The sequence below is a fragment of the Pararge aegeria genome, chromosome 1 (genome assembly GCF_905163445.1).
Source record: "Pararge aegeria chromosome 1, ilParAegt1.1, whole genome shotgun sequence".
Classification (NCBI taxonomy): Eukaryota; Metazoa; Arthropoda; class Insecta; order Lepidoptera; family Nymphalidae; genus Pararge; species Pararge aegeria.
The window spans coordinates 7,449,653-7,477,505 of record NC_053180.1 but is presented as its reverse complement, the minus strand read 5'-3'; the positions used below and the strand labels follow the sequence as shown (position 1 = coordinate 7,477,505).

Genomic DNA, 27,853 nt, shown 5'->3' with positions numbered 1-27,853 from the left:
TGTAAAAAAAATGTTTCTCAGCAACACAGTTTCTAAGAAATCAGCAATAACTCTTTACGAATAACCTGTTAAGTTGTTTGGTGTTTTTGAAACGGTAGAATAATTATTTAACCAAGAAGTATTGACAGGTAGGAACGTTCCCATTCATCATACAGAACTCATTTTTTGTTAGGTTTTATTTCTGTTAAGATGATAATAGGTATTTAAGTCACTGGCATTCATAAATGCAGGTAGGTAAGTAAAATAAAACAAATTTCTTATTCATTCTTTATTTTTAAAAGTCTTATTCGACTACGTAAACACACAGAGCCTACCCTAGAAAATGAAACTACATAATAAGTAGTTTTCTCGTAATTAGTAGATACTTAGAAGTAAACAAAAAGCAAAACATAATATTTTTATCTAGGCAAACATAATTTAAGCAGCAGTCAGGTTGTCATGTCTTTATTATTTTCACCTAATAGACTTGCTAACCTCTCACCATTGCAATCTTTTACAATGACACATTCTGTTCAAGCATGGTAACGTGACTCCACCGACGGCTGCCACTACATTTCTATTTACTATACATAGTTACAAAATAGTGCATTTATTAAGTACTAAAAATAATAATAGCTTTATTTTTAATACGAATCTTCGAAAATATTTTTTATTTCAAATATTATTGTTTAAAACTGTCATAATCATGAGATCGAGTATATAAAATCATAAATGATTTCCTACGTAAACAAATAAAAAAAAACTTGACAAACAATCAACAATAGAACTCTTATGTTTATTTTTTTATATAATGCATTATGTATCCTCTGCAATTCTACCAAATTTAAAATATCTATGTGTACTGTGAGATAAGAGATAAAACAAATAAATAGCGTTAAAAAATATTCACATTCTTTAATTATGTGATAATAAAAACTTTTTAATACGTAGACACAAAAAAAAAATAGAGTAACAGACAGAGGAGGTTCAATTTAGGATTCCGTTGGGCACCCCTTGGATACAGATCTCTTTAAATTAAGACCTGATAAGAGTATTAAAACTAAATTATCTTGTATCTTAAGATTCTAGCTAACTAAATCTAATCCAATTCCAATTTTCTGAATGATCCCGCAGTTGAATGTATGTCTTGAGTTAAGTCATTTTTTTCCAGTGCATACAAATCCACGCACATATCGTCTAATGACAGCAAGTCCTCTCTATGTTTTAAAAGTTTCCGTTTTAATTCTTCGATCATATCCCTCAAAGGAACTGTGCCACCATATTCTTTCGGCAAAATAGCAGGGTCAACGTACTTGGTCAAATCCTCAGAAGTGCGATGGAACTGGAAACAATAAAAATTAAGGTAAAACTTTCGTAGAAAGTACTTTCTGTTCAGAAGGTAGAAGAGAGACCTAGGAACAATGAATAATACAAGAGATACTGAAGTAAACTTTTTTTAGTAACTGAAGATTAGTCTATTCGATTTTATAGTCATTTAGCGTTTTACTTAAGGTACCTTTTACTTCTACTGAGTCACTCAGTGCTTTATACGATCTAGAAAAAAATTTTAAACTACCTATTGAATAATCAATGTAGTCCTTTATATATCAAACTTAATATATAATCAAACTTAATATTTATTTATTTTTTTCTTTCGCATTTATAATATTCGTAGGATGGTACGCATGCATTCGATCGTTGTCCCATATGCCTTGCGAGTTGCTGTTACCTATCTTTGAAGAGTTATGTCCTTCATCTCCGACAATATTTATCAGATCTCCAAGACAATAATGCTACCAAGCATATACATTTTCGAATAAAAAAAGAATTCATATATTATGCTATTTTATCCGCGTTGTTCGCCCGCGTTAGTTAAGGGTTTTTACGAATGCCATGGAAAACGTTTGTTTTCGTGGCTAAAAAAGTAGCTTATGTTACTCTCCGTCCTTTCAATTAAATCTTCAAAAATCAAGTTGATTGGTTGGTTAGGTTGGTGGTTGAAGGAAGGAGAAACAAATACTTTCGCATTTATAATATTTTTAGTACGGATTTCATTTTTTAAATCTTTATTATCAGTGGCATGCATCTAAGATTATAATAATTCTTACCGAAACGCGGTCCTTCAGTTTATCGCTGAGCAAAGAAATTGCGAACTCGAAGAATTTTACTCCATAATGCGGTATGTTCACGAAGTGAGTGCGCTTATGGCGCATGGGAGTGGAGTTCTGCGAGAGGAAGAAAACAATAAATATAAATAAATAATTTGCTGTTTAATTATTATCAGGCAAATTATTATTATTTACCTGGCGCAGCGGTAAGTGCTGTGGTCTGGGGGTCAGGGAAATTTTGGAAATCATAATTGAGTTTTTTTACTCTTAGTTGTTGTTGGTGTTGGGTGTTGGGAGTTGGAGTGGCAACCCCACACCGGTAAACGCAGCGTTGGTCGACCCACAACCAGGTGGACAGACGACATCAAGTGAGTCGTGAGTGAGCTGAGTGAGCCGCTGGATACAAGCGGCCCAGAATCGTGGAGTTCGGAATGCCCTACAAAAGACATATGTCCAGCAGTGGACGTGAATCTGTAGACTTGATGATGATGACTCTTAGTTACAGTTACAAACGTCCAAAATGAGAAAAACATCTTTGCGCCCGGCGGCCCAGTCGGAACTATAAGCACGAAGGAACTAAAATATGTTGTCTTAAGTTTTTCAGAATCAATTGCACTTCTAACCTTCTAACCTTCTAACCTTCTAACCTATTACCTGAATACAATTCAGCATGATGCGGACATCGGTCAGGGACCAGAGGCTGACGTGTGGCATCTGCATGCCGGCCTCGTCATTGACGTGAGTGTAGCCGAGCAGCTGCGAGCGAGGCTCGTCCAGCAACAACTCTACGATCATTGAGTGAACGCGCGCCATCACGCAACTGTCAAACCTGTGGGGGTCGAATCGACCTGCAAAATGATATTAACAATCAAACTATGCTAAACTTGTTATTTATTATTATATATTTTATGTTTCGTTCTATTACTTATGATACAAAATAAAGTTTAAAATTAAAAAATCCCCAAACGCGAAATAACTATAAATTAAAAAAAAACCCCGACTTTTGAGTAATAAAAATAGTCCAGGTATTTTATTTGATACCCGTTTAGGTATCTGGGACATTTGATAACAGAGGACTTTAATGACAAGAAAGACATTGAGTGGGAGCGTAGGGCGTTGGCGATAAGATGTAATATGATAGCCCGCAAGTTTGATCGGTGTACAAGGGAAGTGAAGGTTACACTTTTCAGGGCATATTCTCAAATATTATATATATGCAGCTTGTGGGTGTCATATACACAGAGGGCTTATAACGACCTACGTATACAATACAATAATGGCTTCAGAGTATTGTTGGGGCTGCCGCGCTTCTGCGGTGCATCAAAAATGTTTGCGGGGAATCACGCTGATGACTTCTACGCAATCATGAGAAAAAGATCTGCATCAATGATGAGCAGAATGCGCGGAAGCTCCAAAATATTAAGCGCGCGGTATTTTGAAAATATTAACCAATAAATGGGAAAATCCCTTTATGGAGCCCTGGGTTGGTACACACTCACACACCAAGTGTTCAAGAGGGTACTAACCTTAGTAGTTAGGAGATTCCTAATTATTTATTATATATAGGTTTGGCCAATTTTAGTTTATAATATAGTAAATAAGATAATTGTTATTGTTGTAGCTATGGATTTTGATCTGAATTAAAAGTTATTATTATTATTGAGGGAGACTTATCCCCCAATAAAACATCCGTATTATAAGATTCATCCGTTCAGGAGCTACGATACACACACAAATACTCCCGCCCACGCACGCACGCACACACACACACATGTCGGTGGTTAAAAAAAAACATTCCATCATCCATTTTCTTTTTTAAGAAATAATTTCTGGACTTGCTCTGTTTTGGTCTGGTTGGAGGCTTCAGGCGTGGCGTTATGTGTACAGTAATGATCAATTCCCCCCTTATCCCGAATCTGCCTCATAGGGAATCTAACGAGTCTAGTGCTTGTCCCGCGCAGAAGGTTTTTTATGTGCTTCTTTTCATGAGTAGATGTAATCCTACATTATTTTGAAAAAGGGCACCCTTGTTTGAGCTAGAACACGAAAGCGGGTATTTTAGATGACCACGACCACGTGACTGAGTCGTGGTGGTGGTGGTGGTGATATTATCGTGGTATGTAAACGTTTAACTATTTTTAAGAAAAGTTGATTAACCACGAAAATTTCAGTTTAAAATTTGATTATGATTATACCACAGAGGGTATAAGGCAGGGCGATGGCTCCTCCGAATAAAACTGGGTTATATGACAGAATGCGAAATGTACAGTATACATTTTGAATTCACCCATCGTTGGTATAAATGTAGGTAGGTACGTAGTGTACCCTGTAAAATTAATGAACCCTGTAAGTATCGCAGGAATTAGTACTCGTTCAGTTTAAAAAATTTCACTTTCTTAGACTCTTAAATATCTTACCCATGCAAGATAAGACAACTCTCCGCCCTTCAGAGTCCCGTTTTGAGAGTGGAACCAAATACCCAGCGTCAATAACAGCTGCTATCTTGGGATCTAGAGGGTCAAGCTTCTGGAACCATTGCGGATACATCTGTCGGATGGTGAGGTATCGCTCCAACATGGAACAGGCTTGTGGGATGGAATACTTCTTTGTACGGAGAAAGCGGAGCAAGAAGGGCGCATCTGAAAAAAAAAAGAAAATATTATTTTAAGTATACTTTCGTTTTTAGTTAAGAAACTAGTCGAGCAGATTTTGATTAAAATGAACGACTGTACAGCCTTTTATACAAAAGGTGAAAAGTTTGAAAAAAAAAGAAACCATCACAGCACTAGTGAAAAATATTTTCGCATTTAGATATTTAGTTTCCAAGTATCTAAACAAATAAAGTATAAATTCAAATATTTTTTCTGCTGATACCGCAGCCGCACCGCGTCTCAAACACTCATTAAAGGATGCTTCTGCACCAAACTATGAATTTAGTTTTCTTAATATTTTTAAAATTTGAGCATCCATTGAATAGCAGTCATTGGAATAAAAAAAAACACTGAATAAATAAATATACTAAAACTGCATTATGATCACTTTTATGGACGGTGTTCTTACTTCTATAGCGGACTAGATGGCGGAAGTAGGTACTTCCCCGAACAAGCTCTGCCACAAAAAGCTCTACAACTGCAAGAAAATCTTTTAAGGTCTCCTGTCGGATATGAATTAATTAATATTACAAGGTAAACTGATATTTCGAAGTATGGCGAATGTAGGCAGGTCCTAATTGCACTATTCTTATCCTGCAGCATAAATTTCGATTTCGAAATTCAATTTCAGTAAACATACCGGTTCTACATTTCTTGATCGCAGGATGTTTCTCAATAAAATGCCTCATTTGCGAAAGGGCTTGTTCTCTGAGTGCCGATTCCTCACGTATGTCTATCCTCGCCTTTTCCCTCAGTTCCATAGGGAGATCCCCCGTTTCCCGTTCGTTGTTTTCTAAGATAGCAAGTCTTTCGTCATCGGTAAGTCGTGGAGAATCTGATTTGGGTTTGTGCTCCCTTCGGCATTCTTCTGGAGGATTCTGGAGGACGGAAGTTGCCATATTCGTACCTGTAATCAAATAAAATCAAGCATTATTTATGACTCAATAAACTAGATAACATTTAAGATCCCATTCACACCACCCCGTTTCTTTCGGCTTTTGAAAAGTGGGATTTTTTTTTCTAATACTCTCGAGATAATAATACTTAATAATCGTTTATTTTAGGCAATATGCAAAATTCTATTAAAGTTAGTACGTCACCTTAAGTTGGATAGTAGTATTAATTCAAAGAAAATGTTGCTAGAATGAAATAATTATGATGACTATTAACTAATTAAACAGCGATAAACAAATTAATTACCGTTTAAAAAGTGATGTATATTTTTTACTCCAATGCTAAATAAACTTATTAATGATTTGAAATACCAATTCATCTAGGTACTTGACGGGGTAGAGTCCTTCGTAAAAATAAACATTTATAGGTAATTTATTAAACGATACGTAACAGGTTTGTATCACTCCGCAGAACTTCAGCGGCTCAGTTAAAATATTTTGTTACATAGACTCAGTACTGTACAGACAGACAGACTGACTGACAGACATGACAAAACCATGAGGTTTCCTTAAACACTACTTTACTGGGGTATTTATTACACAGTATTTATATTAATGGAAAACTTTTGTACCTAAAAATTACTTTTATTTATTATGTCAAAAAGTTATGGTCGAAGATTAAACGAAGATAATCATAATTTGCCACACACACGCCTAAAAGTGTAAATATTTTGGAAAAGTGCGACTGTTGAATTTCTTACCGTGTTCTTTTCTCACTAAAAACTGACAGACTTGACGTTCAAAAATGCTTATAAAATATTATGATATTTAATTATGATTTTTTTCCAAGTAATTACTATTACAATATTTTAAAATATAATCAATTTTCTAAATTATTATTTTTATCGGTGTTGTCCCAGTTTCCCCTGACTCCTTTAAAACGCGATTTGCATTGTATTTTGTATAGTATTCGATACCATGGAACTCTGAAAGCACCTACATACTAATATCGAGCCTACCAAAGCGACAACTGCGTCTTATAAAGTAGTTCAAAACCACATCTTTGCGAAAGTCGGCCAGCGATTCGAAAACTGGAATCACCCGGTTGCTTTGAGTTTCAACATTGAATCTCTCAGACCATAATCTATTGACCCACTTCACAAGTCACCCATCATTCTTATGCAACCAGACACATTGCTGGCTTTATGTTATGGTTACGCAAAGGATGTCATACCAAAACATAGCTAACATATTTAGTTAGGCACATTAGTAAACACATACCTTACGCTTAAGTTTCGTTAATGCATGCCATTCTTTTCAAATTAAATAATAATCTATTTACATTTCGTTCATTTATTCTCAAATTAAATTAAAAACCATTCCGTAAAAAAATATATCAGTATGTATAGATAGATAAATAAATAAATATACTACGACAACACAGACATCGCCATCTAGCCCCAAAGTAAGCGTAACTTGTGTTATGGATGCTAAGATGACTGATGAATATTTTTTTATGAATAATATACATAAATACGTATGAAATATATATAAACAACCAGCCACTGAAAAACATACCTGTTCATCACACAAACATTTTCCAGTTGTGGGAATCGAACCCACGGCCTTTGACTCAGAAAGCAAGGGCGCTGCCCATTGCGCCAATCGGCCGTCAAAAACTAAAATGGTTTTTTTTATGTATGTGTTATGTTAGGTATTATTTTGAATTATTTGTTAAACATATTTTCGACTAAAATCTTAAAAAGTAGCCTATTTAACTCTGCGTAGTTCCAACTAACTATAAGCCAAAAGTCAAGTGGACTGTTGCTCAGTTACAGCACATTATCATCAACATCCTAAGTCTTTAGTCACATTGCTGGGCAAGACTTCTTTCACGAGTTACTTTTTGGGCAAAGACTGAATATCCTTTATGGTTGGTATACCGTATAAGTATCCCATAACTATTTTTTATGATAATGGGAATCGACTCCGGCTTATCGTGCTCTCAGAGGCATGGGAGTAGGCAGCTCCATTGCTATACTCGGGATGGTTTACTAAGATTACTTTACCCCTATATGTTACGTAACAATTTGTGGCGCCGCCCGAACGTTCTCGTTTTATACATATGCCACCATAACCATTTTATTAACTTTTTTTTTTATCTTCCAAAAATCATTAGAACAATTTCGAAACCAGAAACAATAAAGGAATTCAACGCGCACAAGCTTGACACTAATAATTTATTACTAGTCGAAATTATAACTTCACGAGTCCTGAGCAGCGAGCAACGGAAGCAAAATTTATCAGTCAGTTTTTTATGATAATCCGAATATAGACAAATAGGTATCGATCAAATCAAGTCCAATATTAATTCGGATTAAACTTGTTTTATTTGCATAGAATAGGTAATATGATTAAGTAGAGCCAACAAAAATATATTAGGTTACGATATTTTTTTTGTGTTATGACATTATTTATTAAAGTATTATTTAACTTACCTCATGTGTGATAAATAACTTTCTTTCCATTGGTTTATACGTTAAGTTCCTTGTTTGAAATTCGATCGAGGTATAATGTTTGTTGTAAAAGTTATAATTATTTGAAAATGTTAAGCGAAGTTTCACATAAAGCGCAGTTAGGGCTGTTTAATACAATTTTTATAAATTCAAAATTCAAATTCAAAATTTCTTTATTCATGTAGGCCTATCACAGGCACTTATGAAGCGTTCATACATAATTGTTTACATAATTGTAACGGGATGGTGATAACTTCGTTCGCCAACTTAAATCTAAAGCTACGAGGGTTCCAAACGCGCCCTGGTCTAAGAAGAGCCCACAACAAACTTAGCCGGGTAAATTTATTTTTTTGTTATCACCATCTTCCAGTAAATTTAAATTAAGCTATGAAGCTAGAGCAATTCACACCCAAGCTTTTTTATCGTTTAAATAATCCTTAATGTTATAATAGGATTTTTCTGTAAGCTTACGTTTTATATAAACTTTGAACTTATTGAGAGACAACTCAAAGATTTCATTTGGTAATTTGTTATAAAATAATATACAATTGCCCTTGAATGAATTTGCAATTTTGTGTAGCCTAGTAAACTGCACAACGAGTTTATTTTTGCTTCTAATATTTATATTGTTACAGTGCATTTTCTTTTTAAATTTTGATATATTTTTATGGACATAAATTAAATTTTCATATATGTACTGACTATGCATATATATGGTAGTTGCACCATGGCGAATTATTTTTTTATTTTACATTTCATGTAAATTTATGGATAACTTAATAACTAAAAATAAGTCAAATGAACGATCGATGACACGACATTAGGTATAAAAGACATGATATTAATATAGTGTATTATAGTGATTCTCTGCGTATTAAAGTAAAGGTCATTCAATATTCTCAGAGTACCTCAACAATTCACGAAACGATGCTGTCCACCCGTCATGGAATGGATCCCATTGAGCATTGCTGTCGAAGAGCGCATTGAATGACGACAATGAACGTCGTATAGGTGCCATGCTTCCTGCAACAGTGTTACAGGAAGGGCCCACGAATAATTTGTTTTTTTCATGGACAAACTTTATTGTCTTAATATACGGGCACGTATGCAACACAGTTGGTTATGAAGATAACTGGAAATGAATGCTACGAGGTATCCAAACGTGCCTCCTGCCCCGTTTACTAACTTTTCATAAGTTGTGATGGTGGCCACCTGTTATGCCCATACCAAATATCCCATGAGTTGACAACTGTCGCTATGATGTTCTTTTATCTATCTATATATTTAACCTACTAACTAAGCAGTGAAAGTATTTTGGTGTGTTCATAAAATTTATACTTATATTTTATTAATAAGTTCTATATCCGTGATTTTTATGCTGCCATTACTTATGACCTTGGCGGAAGGACAAAAATTTGAAGTATCGGCATTATCATATGGGTTAGAGAATGGGAATTCTGATTTTCTAATTAGTAGATTTTAATAAAAGTATGATTTTAAAAATTATAAATTAATAGTCTGGTCTAGTCTAGGACCCCACTTATGCTTTAGGTCAAAGATTGTAATTTAATATAGTAACAGTGTAGACGTATTAAAATTTATTGTTCACGGATCGCGAAATGAAAGCGAAATTCTTATTTTATATTGCCATTGTCAAAATCACTTTTACTGTGACGTGAAAGGCGAGTGAAAGTTTAGAACGTGTGAGCTGATTCGAAGGTCAAAAGTTTAGTACGAACTCAGATCAAAACTTGTATAAATAAATCAAAAAATAAAATTATCATCATTTCAACCGATGGACATCCAATGCTGTTGATAGAGCCGCACTAAGGAAAAATTTGGAAAATAACGTACTTATCGCTTCCTTTGATTCACTTTACTATAAATTATGAAATGCGTAAGTAGGCACCTATAGCTTTGCTTTCGCCACATAAACCTAAAATATATACTGGAACTATTTCAGTTACAGAATGCCTTGAATCTCTTCATATAGTGCATTAGGAAAATTCCTGTTATACTAGTCGTAAGTTGAAAAAATTTGGAAAATCCAAAAGTGCACGCCTCATAATCTCATTTTTTCACAATAAAATAGTTTTTTTTTTAACTGAAACTTTCAATGCTCATTACAATTTTTTTTTTCATATTTATTATTATTCATTTTTTGTAAACAAGACACGGGAATGTCATAATGATTGCACATTGAAAGTTACAATTAATATTAGCTAGAATAATTACATGGAAATTTAACGACAGTGAATTGAACGCTCATATTAACTAAGAAATTATGTCGTGTGTTACTTTAGATAATTAAAAAAAAAATATTCCGATACGATCATTTTTTCGACCAATTTTGATGCCACATACACCCGTCCATACACGGACGTCCAGAAAAGATTATGTTTAAAGTTATTATTTACTATGTTAAACAAAAAAAATGTTATTGAAATGTATTTTATGTGCCTGACAAATTATTTGACTTGATATTAGTGTACTCAAATTAACCTGTAAGTGCAATATAAATAACAAAAAATCCATTTCAGTTTCGAGAAAACTGCTTTTTTTGAAATGTCGAGAGTAGAGCACAACCTCAACGCTTCGCTTATGAGGCGTGCAATTTGAGCTCACGTAAACACAGTAAACTCAACGTACTAGCTAAACTATTCATTTACAATGTACACTTTGAATTTCACCAAACTTTGTAGCAGGTGCTTCACGCAGTACAAACAGTTTCCAACCTCCTTTGAGAGCGGATTGCGTTAAGCCCAATTGAAAATTAAACAACGTCGACCTAATTATGGGTCGCGCATATTTGTCGGGTAGAGCACAACCTAAACGCTTCGCTTATGAGGCGTGCAATAAATAAATAAATATGCATTAGGTATATTATATTGACTTAATAAAGGGAAAATGCGATGAATTCTTAGTTATTTAATTACTTAATTTATAATATTTATAATTACTTATTTCCTTTTTTAAAAGGAAAAAATAAAAAATAAACAACTTTGGTAATAACTGTACCATACACCTTTATCTGATATACATAGGTCAACTAAATAGCACTTTATTTGGTACTTTTCTTTCGGCTAAATATAATAGCAAACAGTATAAACAATTGAAAGTTAGAATTCTTTATAATTTCCCAAAGCAGATGAGTATATAAACATCAAAATACAAGGAATTGAGAACCTCCACCTTTTTTTAAAGGCGGTTAAAAATTAAACAATATTTACGTATTTTAGTGAACATTTCGTTTTAAACAAATAGGTTTCAGATGCTATCTATTTCACTCTGCATTCCTTGCCCGTGACATTACCTCGATATTATTCTACAGCCTTACTCCATTATCATTATCAATAAATCCATTGGGAGTCCACTAGCGTATCGCTTGCGTGTTCACTGGATCTATTTAATTTAAATGTTGTAAACAGATCCAAATTGAATTCATTCTTAGCCCAAAGGAAATTAAGTTCAAAATGAATAAATGGAGATTGTTTTTCACTTGACGCTATGGGTACGCGGTTTGTACAGAAGTCCATAGACTTTATATGAAGTGCCCGCGGGTACAGAAAAGAGCTGTACGGTCAATATATAAATTTAAATCACGCGAATTGCTTCGTGAGAAATTTAAAGAAATACTTTACTTTACAATAAATACTTTGCTTTACAATATTTTTATAATACTATAGTATTTATAAGACAAAAAATATTAATCTTTATTTATAAACAAAAAGTGGATATAAACAGTCGACTTACAATAAATGATCCTAAATTAGTATCATCTGCATAACGTCTGTGAAAGGTACAGAAGTCGGATTGAGTATACGCTTTTATAATATGACTTAGGTAATATTGGACCTACCAATATATAAATTTAAAGAATATATTATACAGCGTATTATACACGTATAATACAGCGAGGTGAGGTACTATACAATTGATGAATTTCTTCATGACAAGGTTGCTTGGTTCATCTGGCTCTACTTTCATCTCTCACAAGATAGAAAAATAAATGTTTAAATGTAAAAAAAACGTGCAGCTACTAGTGGTAAAAGAACGATGTGGGAAATACTACGAATCAACTTCCCACTTAACACTTAAATAGATAAATAAACACGAAAAAAAAATATGATTGTGTCATAAAATTGGCTATGTGGGACGGCGAATCAGAATACAGTTGTCAACTTATCACCAGCGCTCTTTTTTCCGCTTGTGTCGTATGTTGCTACTAAAGGACTATAACAAAGAACGGACAGCAGCGTCTACGTTGTGGCGATCTTCTGCCCAGCGTGATAATTATGGGCAAGCCCTCCAGAGAGAAGGCCTGAAGGCAGAAGGGAGAGGCCTTCAGTTCGTGATATGTAACAGAAGCTGATCTACGCGTGAAGTGATCCAAGAGTGGTGTCGGAAGAATCTAGAAGCGTCTTGTGCTCCTTGTCCCTTGACTATATACTATAGGTTACCAGTTGGATAGCGTACATTTCCAGTTAATATAGTTTAAAGTACCTTTTATCAATAATTGTATGAAGTATATAATTGTTTCCATATAATTATAATAAAATAATGTTATTTGAACGTTACTAAAACACATATATAGCCAAAAAATTAAATTCCGACGTCCTCCCCGGCGCAGCAGTGAGCGCCGACAAAGACGTGCCGCTAAGCGATATTGTTATATAGCGATATCGTTGCCTAAAACCGATTAGAGGTAAGAACATATAACTTGCAAACTCCTAACAGGTTAACCCGCAACCATCTTAGACTGCATCGTCATTTACCAGCAGTAGAGATTGCAGTCAAGGGCTTGCGTGCAGTGGAATAAAAAAGATGAAAAAACCAATACCATACCATATATTATAATATATGAACTATTTTCGGTTTTATCCATAAAAATTCCATAGACACCTGTTCCGAGTAAAGGCATTTAAATATTAAACCCATATAACTTATCAGTTTCCACGCTACATCGTCCCGAAATGCTAAATCGCTCGGCTCGTCTTATCATGAACATGAAAATTCATTTATTATGATTTTCTAAATTATTCCTGCCCATGCAAGTCCAGCCCATCCCGGGCCAACAAAATATATCCATAGAAAAAATCACGTCAATCCGTTGCTCTGTTTCTGCGTGAAAGATGTACAAAATAACAAATATTTCCCTAGCGCGTTCATTGTATAGTTTCACCGCAAATAATGAAATGTACAATTAATTTATTAGGTCGAGAAATCAATATTCTAATCCAAAATTTTCTTTAGATCAAATAATAAAGTTATTAACTGCCATAAGAAAATTATGACACTATTAAATTGAATCTGCGATCGAAATATTATGATTCATTATCAATTTTGAGCGTAAGTAGATAAATAAATAGTTACATTATCAACTCACGGGATCACATTTCGGCAACAAAATTGGTTATCCCGAGCGCACGTCACGTAATAAACGTCCACCGAGTAGAACTGAGCGGTCGATGCACCGGTCCACCGTTAGCTCCCGAAATATAGCCCGGTGTTGAGGATAAACCACTCACACAATGGCGTGCACACTCAGGGAGCCGTCCAGTGCCCCCATCAATGCACTGAAGTACTTAGGTACAGTAGATAAAAAGGCCAAAACTGTCAAATTTTGGCGTTTGGTCCGCCATATAAAATTACAGACTCGATAAGACGTTACTTTACTTGTAAAGCTTAACGTACGTAACGTTCAGTACGTAGACGATGATGATATTAAATACCCATCGTTAAATATAGTTAGATAGATAGAGACTAACTACTCATAGTCCCTAGTGCGATTGCAATTTGAGAATTTCTTAAATTTCTCTAGTCTGGTAGGAGGCTTTGACAACCTATTACCATTTACTACCCTAACGAATAAGACGTGCCGCAATGAATTTTCTCTACCATCAAAAGACGAGACGAGCGATGTTGCGTTTCGGTACGATGTCGAAACGGATTATCTTATGCAAATCAATCGTTTCTAAGATTAGCGCATTGGAAATAACTCATCAGCTCATAAAAATTAGATTGGCTCAGAATTGCACAATTGGACTTACTTAGTAGATTGTCGAATGACCAATACGATTAAAATTTATAATTTTTGCGTCTTGCGTTATTATATTGATTTGCAATGTAGGACCAATACTTATTGTTTGTTCGAAAATCGAAATGTGATTACGTAGTTAGTAATCCAAAATGGTGCAAGTCTGCAAGAAAACAATTATCACGGCTACACATATACTTAATAGTGAGGAATGATATAAAGTTATAAAAATCATAATCGTTTATTTGCAAAAGTTCCGGATCTAATGGGGAAATCGGGTTACCTCATACCTGCCTAGTAGCCAGCAGTCCAAGGAGGAACCTTCATGTGTTTGACAAATCTTTTTTCACTAAAACGACTATCATCTAGGAACAATGAATAATATACCGAGCAACGAAGTCCTGTCGTATATTGGATTATTCATTTGATTTAAGAACGCATCTTACCTCTAAGGCTTATTATCTCAGATTTCTTTTGCAGGTGCTATTTAAGTTGTTCACATAGCTCCGAAAACTTTGTGACTTTGTGGTACGCAACTGGAATCAAACTCAACCGAGTTCTGACATCAACGGCTCCGGATGGGAAGCCGAAGTATAACCTACTGTAACTTTGGCTATCACCGTTTTTACAGTAATGAAGAAACTTACATCTTTGAATTTTCAAACATTGTTAAAAACTCCATCTTTCGTACAAGCATACAAAGCAACTGAAAACAAAGGTGTGGTAAAAAATTGGAGCTCAACAGAGTTCGTTGCCCGGACCGTTACTCCCGAATTGCGACCGTCCCGTGGGACAGCTTGTTTAGGAATCAGCTGGAAAATATAAAATCCCATATTTTATACTAGCTGTTGCCCGCGACTTCTTTTTCGCTTATTATTAAGAATCGCCATTTTTTATGTTTGACCAAGAATAAACCTAACCTACTTCCAGATGACCTAGAAACTTGAAATTTGGTGTCCAGCATGGTAGTTGTGTGTATACAAAAGCTGGAGTCAGAAATCAGTGATTTTTTACGATTTAATGAAATATTTTCCTAGCAATTGATTTTTATTAAACGTGAACAAAGGATAGATAGCCCTCTCCAGAATGCAAACTATTTCTATACAATATTATACAAAGAAAAGTAAAACCATGGCTTAACAAATGCTATTTTTTAATTTTTCGGTTATTTTTTCACCAACAGCTTTTCCGGGATTAAAATAATCCTTTTTCATCTGCGGGATTCTAGCTTCGTGTGCTTTATCTCTTCAAGATGACGGTTCAGCTGAACATAGGAAACAAACAAACACACACCTTAGTATTTCCAATAGTAATTCTATAGATATTTTATTAATCCAACTACGATCTTAGAATCAACTTTCTTTTAAAGATGCCCTCTGATTTGCGATCAAATCACGTACAGTGACTAAAATCCTTTGCTCCTATGCCCATTTTTATTTTCATTAAACCTAGGGAACGCTTAAATGGGATGCCTAAAATTTTGGGGAATGAGTAAAGAAAAAACGTTTCACCATCCCTTGGATAATGACTAACGACTTTAGGGTGCATATAAACGAACCAGGTTCGGCGGTGCATAATGTTTAGGGAACTCTTGAACTGATACTTGACAGATGAAAAAAATACAAATTAGGTTTTTTTAATAAGGAATTGAACCCCAAGACTCCGTGATTCGTTGTTGAACATGTGCATCATTTTCTTCGTCCTCGCTACATTTTTTACCACTATCGAACGTCTTGCTACCGCGAATTACTACTAAATAATTACATGCGTAGTCATTATGTCCGAACACAACGTAAATTGAGGACTAATGTAGCTTATAATATAAGCCTAATAATTATAAGTGTAGTATCTCTTATAAGCTATTAGACGTTAAGGATTTGATACATTGACACAGATATATAAGTTCGAGTATGCAGAACCCAGTTCAATAAAAAGTTTCACTGACAAACCTGTACATTTTCTTTATACTCTTCCTCGTACACATGGCGTTGCAATACGAATTTAAACTAACTTCATATCTGATGCATTTTTAATATGTACATATAATTCATAAACTGTCCACCTATCTTGTTTTAAGAATAATGATACTTCAGTCAATTTAAATTTGAAAATGAGGTTTAAACGACAATAAAGATATTGCATTATGTATGCATTAAGCAAATTTGAAGGTTTACACTCATCATCGTCCATAAAATACCTACTTAAATGACATGACATCAACACTAAATAAAGATAATTGCAAATAATCAAAATAATCCATTTACAATATCCTCACGAGTTCCTTTATAATTATAACCCATTAACAATCCATATATGGTTCAATTATGGTGAACACAATATACACTTAATGTACCAGGAAAGCAGACTTGTGCAGAAGATTTATTGCCAAGGTAGATTATGATCATAGGTCGGTAAGGACAAGCGAATAATGGCAGAGTCAGTCTTGCTATTCTTCACTCGTCATACTTGACTGTAAATATCGCGGTATATTATACCGTGGTGCAGTATTACTTGCCACTTTAAAGGCAGTAGTTGAGTAAGCAACACAAGGTCTATTGTTATTGATAGAAATCCATGCAACAGACCTATTTTATGTACCTGTATCTGAGCCAACGACCTCATCAAAGCCAGTTCACACAATCTTGATATTATAAAGTATTTAGTAAGTATTCAAAAAAGGGGTTATGGGTTTAAATTGCCTTCAATTTTGCATTGATTAAGTACTCGTTGAAGTAAGGATACAAAATAATTATTAGGAAAGAGGGAAAATAGTTCAAACTCTCTAGCTCTAACTATAAAGCATTCAAGCCAAACCAACTTTTGCTTGTGAAGACAATTAATTATGAAACAATCCTTCTACCAGGTAACCAGGGTGTTACGAATAACACAATTTCCTTGTTGCAAGACGTTCGAGACGTAGTTTCAAGACATTTTGTAATTTATATTTAAATTTACGAGAAAGTTCAAGGTAAACCCAATAAAATACCACTTTTAAAAAACAGACAACGCAATCAAGATTAACGATCTATCAAGAAGTAAAAACAATCCATATTAAAAGTTTTCATCTGCATAAAACCTATTTTAGACTCAAAAACGATGGGGGCATGAACGATGAGTTTGACGTGTCTGCGCGCATGTGTTTGTCTGTGTGCGCGTGTGTGTGTGTGTTTTGTTGTTATTTGAAGGTGAATTAGTCAGGAATGTTAGTTGCTGTGTTTGATGAAAATGGGATGCCGCTACAAAATGTTTATTTTCACAACTCTCTCAATATAGGTATCAAATGAGAAGGCTTTATTAGAGAATACTATATACATATACACTATGAAATAATTTCAAATCCAAGATGGCCGCCATCACAAAATGGAAAATTACAAATCCATCGATATGGATTTATGATAGAGCTCGAATAGTAGAATATTGTAAACGAAATTGAAAGTCAGGCGTTTTCAAATTTTTTTAATTTACATATTATATTAATATTAGAACTTAGAAGCATATCCAAGATATATGAAGATAAAATGTATCTATAGATCTTAAACTAAAATATCTATAGATACGCCTAGTTTATTAAGCAATTTGTTTGCATATATATAATATTACCCTGCGATTACGAACAATAGTGAAGGCGGGTAAAACAATGGATAAAGCTGGTAGAAAAGAATGATAATGGCTACAAAACCGATTGCGCTGGTCACGCAACGTAGACCATCGAAGCGAAGTGGATTTTAACTTTTATTCCTCAAATTTATGACAATATACTGAAAGTCGTAAATATTGAACTATATAATAAAATATTTACCTATTTACGTAAGATACGTTTACGTACCTGACCTACTTAGCTTTCAGAGCTTCGTCTCATATAGTCATGAGAAATGCCATATTGCAGTGGGGCAGTATCATAATATGAACTCAATTTTAATTCGAATAAAGTTGTTTAAGGCTTGAACATAGCATTTGCAGGGAAAGTCCGGACTAGCGAAGCAGAATGGGGACGGACCGTGAGTCATGCCGTTATATACAATGTACTTAGCTCACAGTTTCCTGAACGTTACAATGTTCTAAAGCTTTTCATTCTGAGGGTGAATTAAAATAAAACATTTTAATAAATAGACTGAATAAAAAATCAGGGGCAACGAAATATACAAAAGCCTTGCTAGTAATAATGAAGTTGAATTTAAAAAAATAATATTCTACCTTTGATATGCCTTATTCTTGAGGTAGCTTAAGACTATCTTACATCACGCTACGACCCTCAGGAGAAGAGCAACAAGGAAATAAGTAGTGCAGGCTGACGACGCGAATGATGTTTAGATGGGCGAATGAAAGTCTGTATGGGTAAAACTTTTATATTTTTTATTTTTTATATTACAAAATAAAGTTTCAAACAACCCGGACTTTAAAGTTGGTGTACATTTTATATTTTTTTATTTTATTTAGTCATAAATGAGAAATGTAATTAGCCATTTTGTGCTGGCGGCCATATTGAAATTGAAATTTGTCATAGTGTCTATGGTATTCCACAAGTCAAACCATTTTATTTGATACCCATATTGAGGTTGTAAAAAAATATGTAATCCGCCATTTTGTGACAGAAGCCATCTCGGATTTCATCTATCAAACAAAAAAAACAGAATCATAATCGGTTCATCCGTTCGGGAAATAAGATGCCATAGAGATGCACACCCAGACACGTCAAACTTATAACACCTCGACTATTTTGCGACCGGTGTCAATAATGTTCATGTTGCAAGCTCCAGGATGCTAGCTTCTGTTCAAATCCTTATCCATTATATGCCGAACGAACAATGACTTTTGCATCCATAAGTTACTACTAATGCAAATGTCTGTTTGTTTGTTTAGTACCTATGATTAGATCGACCGTTGCACCGACAGCGATAATTTTTTTTTACGGAGATCCGAAAAGCATCAGGAAGCTGTTTTCGCCGGCTCTATAGTAAAATAACCTTCGCCTTAACAGGTCATGTAACTTTGAAAATCTAAACATTAGTTACCTACTTAATTTTTAGCTCGGAAACATAATCTTTTCCAGTGGAAAGTAAAAAACAACTAAAACAAACATAGCGGACACCAGCTACTTTAAAATATAAACTATGAATATAAAAGGCACCGCTGCATCTATCTTGATGCAATTTGGTACATACATAACATGCATCCTGGGGATGGACATAGGACACTTTCGGGAAAGGAAGGTCCCGCGGGATTCTAATAAACGAAAGAAATGCGGTCAAGTCGCCGGCAGTATTAATATAAAAGTAGTTTTTAACACGTGTTTATAATTTCACAGCCGCTATCTGAATTCAGACAGCCTTCTACAGTCTAGTTCACACGGTTCATTATTGTTAATTATTTTGAACGCGCTTCGCAGCTTTTTTGGGGTTCTAATGGACCCCGCACACACAACGACTGAAACGTTACGGTTCCGTTTATTTTAACATCATCAAAATGAAAAATGTGCTCTCCGAGGCACGGGGGCTTACACTGCGAACAGAAAATACGCAATATCTAAGAATTTTTGGCCCAACCCGGGATTTGAACCCAGGACCTCGTGACCTGAGGTTGAACATGAATCCTGAGGTAATGCTGAACCAACCAATGCGTACAATAAAAAATCTGTAAAAACACATCAAATTCAATTTCTTAATGACAAGGTAAATTGGAAGCAGCCAGGTTCGCTCTCATCCCCCGCAAAATAAAAAAAATGAGTGTAAATGTTGATGTTGGAAAAGATCACCTGCTGAGTTTCTTGCCGGCTGCCCTCAGTAGAATCTGCTTTCCGAACTGGTGGTAAAGTCATTACAAGCTGACATACTTGACGTTTCAAAAGCTTATAAAGTAGTCCTACTTGAAATGGTGAATGGTGGTTGAAGTTCTTAGCTACGATAGTTAGGGGAAGTTGCCAGTGTAATTATTGCCACATAAAGCTTAAAACCTACGCCTCAGGTTAATCGACAAAGGACGGCCCTTTGTAGAACGTGTTACTTGCTCGAAATGTTGCTCTCTAAATAGGCAATGGTTGTGCACAATAATTCACACTCAGGTTCACACGCCAACACATACACGTATAGTTGACATCTTTATGAAAACTGAAACATCCGTTATTTGAAGTTATACTTAAAATTTGTCTAAATCGAGCATTAATGATAATTTACACAAAGTCCTGTTTCCCCCATTTCCAATTACCCTGTAAGTTTTTAATATAGACAGATCTATCTAATATTTTGAAGTAGGTAACATTGAAAAATATGCTTTTCGCTTCGCTGGTATTCGCTAGCATAAACATAATGGAGCCTTGAACAATATCAATGTTGTCATAACTCATAACAAATCAACACCATAACGCTAAACGCGCCTTGTGTAAGTAATCGAAAACTACTAGAGCTATAATATATAAATTACGCGTGCGAATATAATCTTTATTCCACATGTAATAGGCGCATTAATAGCGTCATTGTATTACCTATACATAATAATCGTCGACTGTTCTACAGGAGTCCAAATGGCTTGCGGTCATTAATATTAGTTTATAGCAACTTAAGTTTTATCTTCTAAGAAACAAGGGCTTTAATTGACTGAAGAAAAGAATGTACAATGAAAATCTAATATTTGTCTTGACTACTTTTGAGAGACAAATACCTACCTATGTACATAGTTCTTTTTGCAAAGAAATAAACTCACATTCAAAATTCATAAATTACTAGCGTACCCAGCCCGCTTCACCGGGCTAGATTTTGCTTTATTTTATTTAAACAATAAACTTACATCATTAAATTTTTAATTTAAGTCTCATAATATATTAAATCATTTATTTCTCTCCGTATTCATTCTCTTCTATTCTCTTCTCGAGCGGGTGAAGATCATTATCTACACCCATGTACACCCAACAATAGAATATCATCATAGTAAATAAAAGCTGTATTTGACAGTTTGACAGTTCAAAAATAGGAGTGCTCCCATCGTCACCAAACTTTACAGGATTACTCGCCAGGTCAATCCGGAGATTCCCTGAAAGTTTCATTGAAATTGGTCCAGCCGTTTCGGAGCCTATACGGAACATACCCACACACTTTCTCTTTTATATAATATATATTATAAAGATAGATAGATATAGGCACATGCGTTCTGAATACATATTTTCATTAAAAATCTTGATGGTTATAACTGCACTCGTTAAGATAATTAATAACCAGATTTGATTTCAGATTCATAATTGCAATTAGCAAAATTTTTTTTGGCATTATTTTGTTTTTTATTTTTGTATTTTTGATGTATTCTGGGAGTCGTGGATTTCATCATATATTTGCATCTTTTACCTACACTTTTAGGAAATAGGGTTAAATATAAAGAGTACATATTCCTAATTACATATATAAAAAAAGTGTGCAACTAATACACACACGGCAGAAGTGAAATTTCTGAAAGGAAGCCAGAGATCGAGATGGATATAGAGTATCAGATAAATGTAAGTTTTATTATTTTTTAACAAGCTTTAAAATTATTTAATATTTTAATGTAAAATTTTTATATTAATTAGTTTCCATGGTAACTAAAATAGGAAACCAAATGTGTATTCTATCTCTACATTTATGTTACTCTGTATCGTAACTTAATAATTATTATCGTAATTTATTTTCATTGAGTTTTCAAATCACAACGATTCTGAAGAAGTTTCACTTCAAAACAAACAAAATACCTAATCAGTGTCGTAGTATTTATACCCCAAAATTTAAAAAAATAACTGAAATTTTCGATACAGGTATCTAACTATGTAAATATTTACTGATTCGCAAAAGTAGGTAAGCTTAAATTTATACATTTGGCCAAGAATAACATATATTTTATTCGCTGTGAAGAACTACATAGTATTAGATTAAGTTCTTTCAATCTCTTTTAACACTCAGCAACAAAATGCTGCGAGGGTTGCAAATCACTAGCAAACTTTCGTTGTAGGGCGCGTCATAGTTTCGCCACTTCATCATTAAATTATCACGACAAAGTGGTGCCTACTATCTATATTTTACGAGCAACAAGGCATTTTAATAATCTTAAGCTTGCTGCCTATTATAGTTTATTTTTATTTTTATAAGTTAAGACCTTCAACAAAATATCTCGTCGAGCCAGTTTTTAAAGTTTCGCGCAGTAGGTACCAACTCAATAAAACCTTGGTAGGCCACTTTTTAAACGTAAAAAGGGTTACATTAAAAATTGTCAAGAGAGTTCCGTAATATTAAGCCAAACTACCTACGGCGAAGCAATCAATTTAATTATAGCCATTTATTTCATTCATCTTATAAACCAATTACCGGCCCACTACAGGGCACGGGTCTCCTTCTACAATGAGAAGGTTAAGGCCGTAGTCCACCACGCCGGTGGGCAGTGCGGATTGGTGGTCTTCACACACCTTTAAGAACATTATGAATAAATCTCAGGTATGCAGGTGTCCTAACGATGTTTTCCTTTTCCGTTGAAGGAATGAATGAATGAATGAATACACTTTTATTGTACACCAAAGAAACAAAAAGTAGTTACAAAGATATAAATACAATCAAGAGAGTACAATTTGGTGGCCTTATCGCTACATAGCGATTTCTTCCAGGCAACCAATGGCGTAAAAGGGAAAAACGTAGAAAAGAGGTAGGTGGTGCAATAAATAAGATTTAAAAATTATACAAATATATTATATATAAATACAAATAAAATATATAACATAAATACCTATATAATTACAAGGAATTATATTATAATTATTATTATAGGAAGTGATATTTAAAGCTTAAAAACGCACATAACTTAGAAAAGTTAGAGGTGTGTTGTGGGATTCCAACTCGCCCCCCCAAAAGTGAAGTCGAAGTCCTACCCACTGGGCTATCGCCGCTGTCATTCAGAGTTTATATATATATATATTATATGTGTTTAAAAGAAAAATAAGTTTGTCTCGTAATATTTACACGTGATTTAAGATTAATGATTTTTTGCTTTATAAAGATTTTGATTTTGATTTTTGAATTTTATATCACAAAGTACCTACCTATCTATGTTATTATCAGCCCTAGTCCCTACATGATGTTTTGATACTCAGTCAGTGAGTGTATAACCTGTTTTAACCCTGTGTTACCTTGAACTGTACGAATATAGTAACCTGAGTGGTTACTATACAAATCTTATAGGTCATCTGATCTGGTTTGTTTTCCCCTTTATCATCACATTGTATAAAACAAAGTCGTTCCTGCTGTCTGTCTGTCGCTATGCCAAAATCTTTAAAACTACGCCACGGATTTAGATGCGGTTTTTTTTTTTAAATAGATACAGTTACTCAAGAGAAAGTCAATATGTCTAATACATTCATATAGGAGAGAAAAACTGAAAATTGTAGAGGTTTCTAACGTGATGTCGTAATTAAACATATTTTTTCGTGCTTATATTGCAAACGACGCGACGGTCAAAATAATGTACCTACTACAGTATTGTACACCTTACAAAGGTCTACCAATAAATCCGCGATGGTACCCTATATGTTTATCTCAAAAGGAAAACACACAGTAACCATTTCTATCTTTAACATTTTCCAAAAAAAATATGGGCTATTTACAAAACTATTTTAAACAATACAGTAGGTATTATTTCTTATCTAATTCGATACATTAGATAGGTACCTACGTTTTGCATTTCATATGGATCTAAATTGTGCTGTAACAGCATATCTTAAGAGAATATCAGAGATTTAAAAAGCGGGGGCAGGGCAGGTGGCTGGCGTGCCTTTCAATCACCCAAAATATAAATTCTAATTATGCACACATTTACATACATTCCACCCGTGCGTAGCCAGGGCGGGTCCATAGTTTAGTTATCTATATATTATAAAAAGCGGTTGCCTGCGACTCCTGTCGACCTCAGAGGTAAAAACCTCATGTCTTAGTGTAAGAAATCCCGGTTTCATGAATTTAGGAATTTATATTTGCTGAATTTTCTCTTGTTTGGTATTACTTGCCTCTAGATGAAATTGCGGTCAAGGTCTTAATAAATAAAACAAAAAAAACTTCGTCTGCGTTCTGATAACCAGTTTTCTGTGGACCAACCTTTCAACCCCCATTTAACTGCTTAATCTCGTAAATTCATTTCTAAAATGCAATAATATTTGTAACTGAAACTATTATTTTATGGACATTCGCGAGCTCTTCAAGCTCACGGATATCTCGTTCACGCTCACGCAGGCTCTCACTGGACACGCATACAACAAACACTACCTACACCGCTTCCACATCACCACTGACGATAAGTGCCCGTGTGACAACTCCACCAGCCAAACCCTCGACCATCTATTTCGGGAATGTCCCCGCTTCGGAAGACTCGGCCTGGACCATGAGTTCCTTTGAGGGCACCTTGGGGTGTCCCCCTATGAGCTGCGCTCTCTGATTCGAGAAAGATCTGCCTTGCAATCTTACACCGACATAGTAAACTCCATCCTGAGTGACCTCAAGCAATTCAACTCTACTTATACATTTTTAGTAATAATTATTATAAGTGTGTAAATTTTATAGTTTTAGTTTATCTATGTGTATAGGAAGAACAGCCTGGCCGAAGTTTAAAATCGCAGAAGCAGTGCTGTACTTTTTTCAAAAATTGTACCTTACGAAACTGTTAATATACATTATCTCATTTTATATGCTATATAAAATAAGATAATGTAATGTACATTATCTTATTTTATATGCTATATAAAATAAGATAATGTAAGAAAACTAAATTAATAAAAAAAAAAAAAATAATACTATTTGTCTTAAAGTGATATGACAGTATTCATATTGATATGAAAGTATATTGTCTCGATACACGAAACATTGTACACTATGAACTTTATTTTTTCTTTTTGCTTTCTGAAAGCACGAGCTGAAGATTTAGGGACAAATTTGAGGTTTAAAACAATAGACATAAGTCTAATTTTACTCTAACCATCTATCGTTTTTTATCGTTCGAAAACTAGGTGTCTATTTAAAAAAAATCATTTTTGGTACAAATACAGTCAAGAAGTTTATACGCGCTTGGAAGTAATGTAAAAAATATGTATTTACTTACAAAAATTTATCTCCAACAATCAGCTTCAACGCGCTGTCAGGTGATCTGCGGTGATCGTTCCGAGCAACAAATAAATCCAAACGATTTTGCACTTTTCTTCTTCTTAACACTATGATTTTCTAATTTTTTTTTTATTTGTGAATGTAGGTATCTATATTTATTTTATTTTTATTAATTTATTTTAATAAAAATACGGGTTGGTAATAGTACCCAGCTCAACGAGTGTCCGTTTAACACTGCCGACTGGCGTGCTGTACAGTAGGTCGCTCGCACGACAATCTCATTATGGCTACTTTGGACTTTCTAAGGCCTGAAAAAAGCCTTTGGACAGTCACACCAACATCTGTGTAATAAAAAAAAAACATCGCGTGGTCTATTTTCCAAAAAAAGGAACCTGGTGCCTTTTCGTTTCTCCACCCGCTCTGTATCAACCGGTTCTTGCGCATAGGCATCTCCTCACCTCCGTTTTTCTAACTTTCTTTGACCTCAATAGTGGATGATCGGACGATATGTAGGTACCTACGCTTTTTTGTAAGCGTTTTGTAACGTAATGTTTTGGTTATGGCGTTTACATTTTCTAATTGCTACCGAAATTTCTCGAATCGTCCGGTGCAGAAAAATGATATTTAAATGGGCCTATACATGCGTTGATAGCCTAGTGGGTAAGAGTTTGGCCTCCCTTTCGATATAAGCAAGTTCGATCCCGGGGATCTACGTACCTCTTACTTTAAGATATTAATAGCGTTATATAGGCAATTAAGTAAATAGGTATAACTTTCTTTAATATTAAAGGATTTTTTATGTATACAGACGAGCGCTTGGCTGCAATCACACCATTTGGTAAGTTAATGTGCAGCCTATGGTGCAACGCGCTTGCCCAGAAGATACCTATTCACTCTTCATTCGAAGGTACTCATATTGTAGATACTGGGGATAATGGAAGATGGAAGGGCATTCCAGATCCTTGCGGTGCGTGTATCAAAAACGAAGATGCAAAGCGCTTCGTTCGCGTCTATGGTATCCACGTAGGGATGCAGATCCTTACGGTGCCCCGAAGTCCGATGAGGAAATATCTTGAGGAAACCGGAATGCCTAAAAGTTCTCCACACAGTTCGTAAAACGCGTGTGTATTTTGTCAATCCGCACTGGGCCAGAGTAGTGGAATACGGCCAACACCCTTCTGTGAAGAGATCCGTGTCCTGTTGTAAGGGTTGATAATTATGAGATACCCACAGTTAATTTCTTACTAACGTTTTTCGGTGCATTAGCTATGTGAATGCGATGTATTAGCTAGCAAGCGACGTCCTAAAGATCTCCAACCCGCCAAGTCCAACTTAATTTTAGCCCAATTCGAGAATAAAACTGGGGATAATTCTAAAGTGCTCTCTGCCGACAATATGTTACAGATCATAGCTATGATATAGGTACTATGCTAATATGTAAAGCTACTGCGAATAGCTACTATGGAACTTGCGAGCAAACGTACAGGTACCTACTACCGTGTTTGGCTGGAAACTAAAATATTGTTTAAAAGACAGGTTAAGTAGATAATGCAGTACATTTAGAAGTTCCAAATTCCACGATTTTGTGCCACTTGTGTCCTGCAGCTCCCTGCGACGCGCTTGAGCCCCGATGTGGAAACTACTTTATTGAAAAACTATATTATACCATATTACAAAATATTCTTAAAAAGTTCAATCGTTACATGCATTTTGCATCATCGACCTCGTAACCAATGTAAGCTAAAGACTTAGTTCAAGGTATTTTGTCAGTTAATACTTAATTGCTTTATTATTAGCATCTTGCGCTAACTCCTCCGCCTAGAATTAAGCAATAGACTATTTTATTTGAGAAGCATATAACATAACAATTACGTGTTGGTATTCTAGTTAAAGTTTTGTATGTTAAAGCAATTATTTATTTTATAATATTATGTGTTACTAATATTACCTAAATACCTATTATGTAAAGTAATTATCCACTCTAATAATAGGATTTTTAGATTATTAGCTGATTTCGTATTTAGGTACATAACGTTTCACCTCGCTTTAGATAAAAGTTTAGTAGAGAGTTTAAATGGTATTTCTATGGCTAAGACGCTTAGACACGGTGCATATGAGTTGCGGAACGTGCGGGGACATATAACGGTATGAATCAATATATTTGCCACTTATAGATTAAATTTTTGTTTATAGATAAATAAATAAAATTTAGTTTAATTATCATGACTGAGTAATTGTTGTTATTAGACGGTAATTTTAGACCTACCAATTGTTATACCTAACATTTAAAGGAATTAAAATAGGTATTGGATAGAAGCAGGCATTACTTTGCGGAAATCCATGATATATTATCAAAATTAAGCTTAATTTGCTATACTCCGCGAAAAGCAGGAGAATCTGTGTGGTGTAATTTATAATTTCTTCAATCCTTATACACCACAATAGATCTTGGCAATATACCCTCTACGCACGTTTCGCTCCGAAACCGGAGCATCCTCGGGAGATGTTGACTTTACAATGAATAATTGTTAAGTCAACATCTCCTGTTGTTAGTGACTTAACAATTATTCATTAGT

The 27,853-nt window shown here is 34.6% G+C and overlaps 1 protein-coding gene across 2 annotated transcripts; it reads right to left on the bottom strand.

Moving 5' to 3' along the window:
- Positions 1–939: 939 nt before the first annotated feature.
- LOC120624097 (clavesin-2-like) lies at positions 940–25,415 on the bottom strand. 2 transcript variants are annotated; one of them, XM_039890451.1, is made up of 6 exons: positions 25,276–25,415; positions 5,379–5,645; positions 4,505–4,726; positions 2,742–2,935; positions 2,088–2,204; positions 940–1,321 (listed from the first exon to the last, which is right to left on the bottom strand). In XM_039890451.1, the coding sequence occupies exons 2-6, from the start codon at positions 5,635–5,637 to the stop codon at positions 1,079–1,081; spliced, it is 1,035 nt and encodes a 344-aa protein (XP_039746385.1). In that variant the 5' UTR covers positions 5,638–5,645; positions 25,276–25,415; the 3' UTR covers positions 940–1,078. The 2 variants fall into 2 exon arrangements, with proteins under 2 accessions (XP_039746385.1, XP_039746392.1); XM_039890458.1 differs by lacking the exon at positions 25,276–25,415 and adding an exon at positions 13,534–13,578.
- Between the last annotated feature and the right edge of the window lie 2,438 nt (positions 25,416–27,853).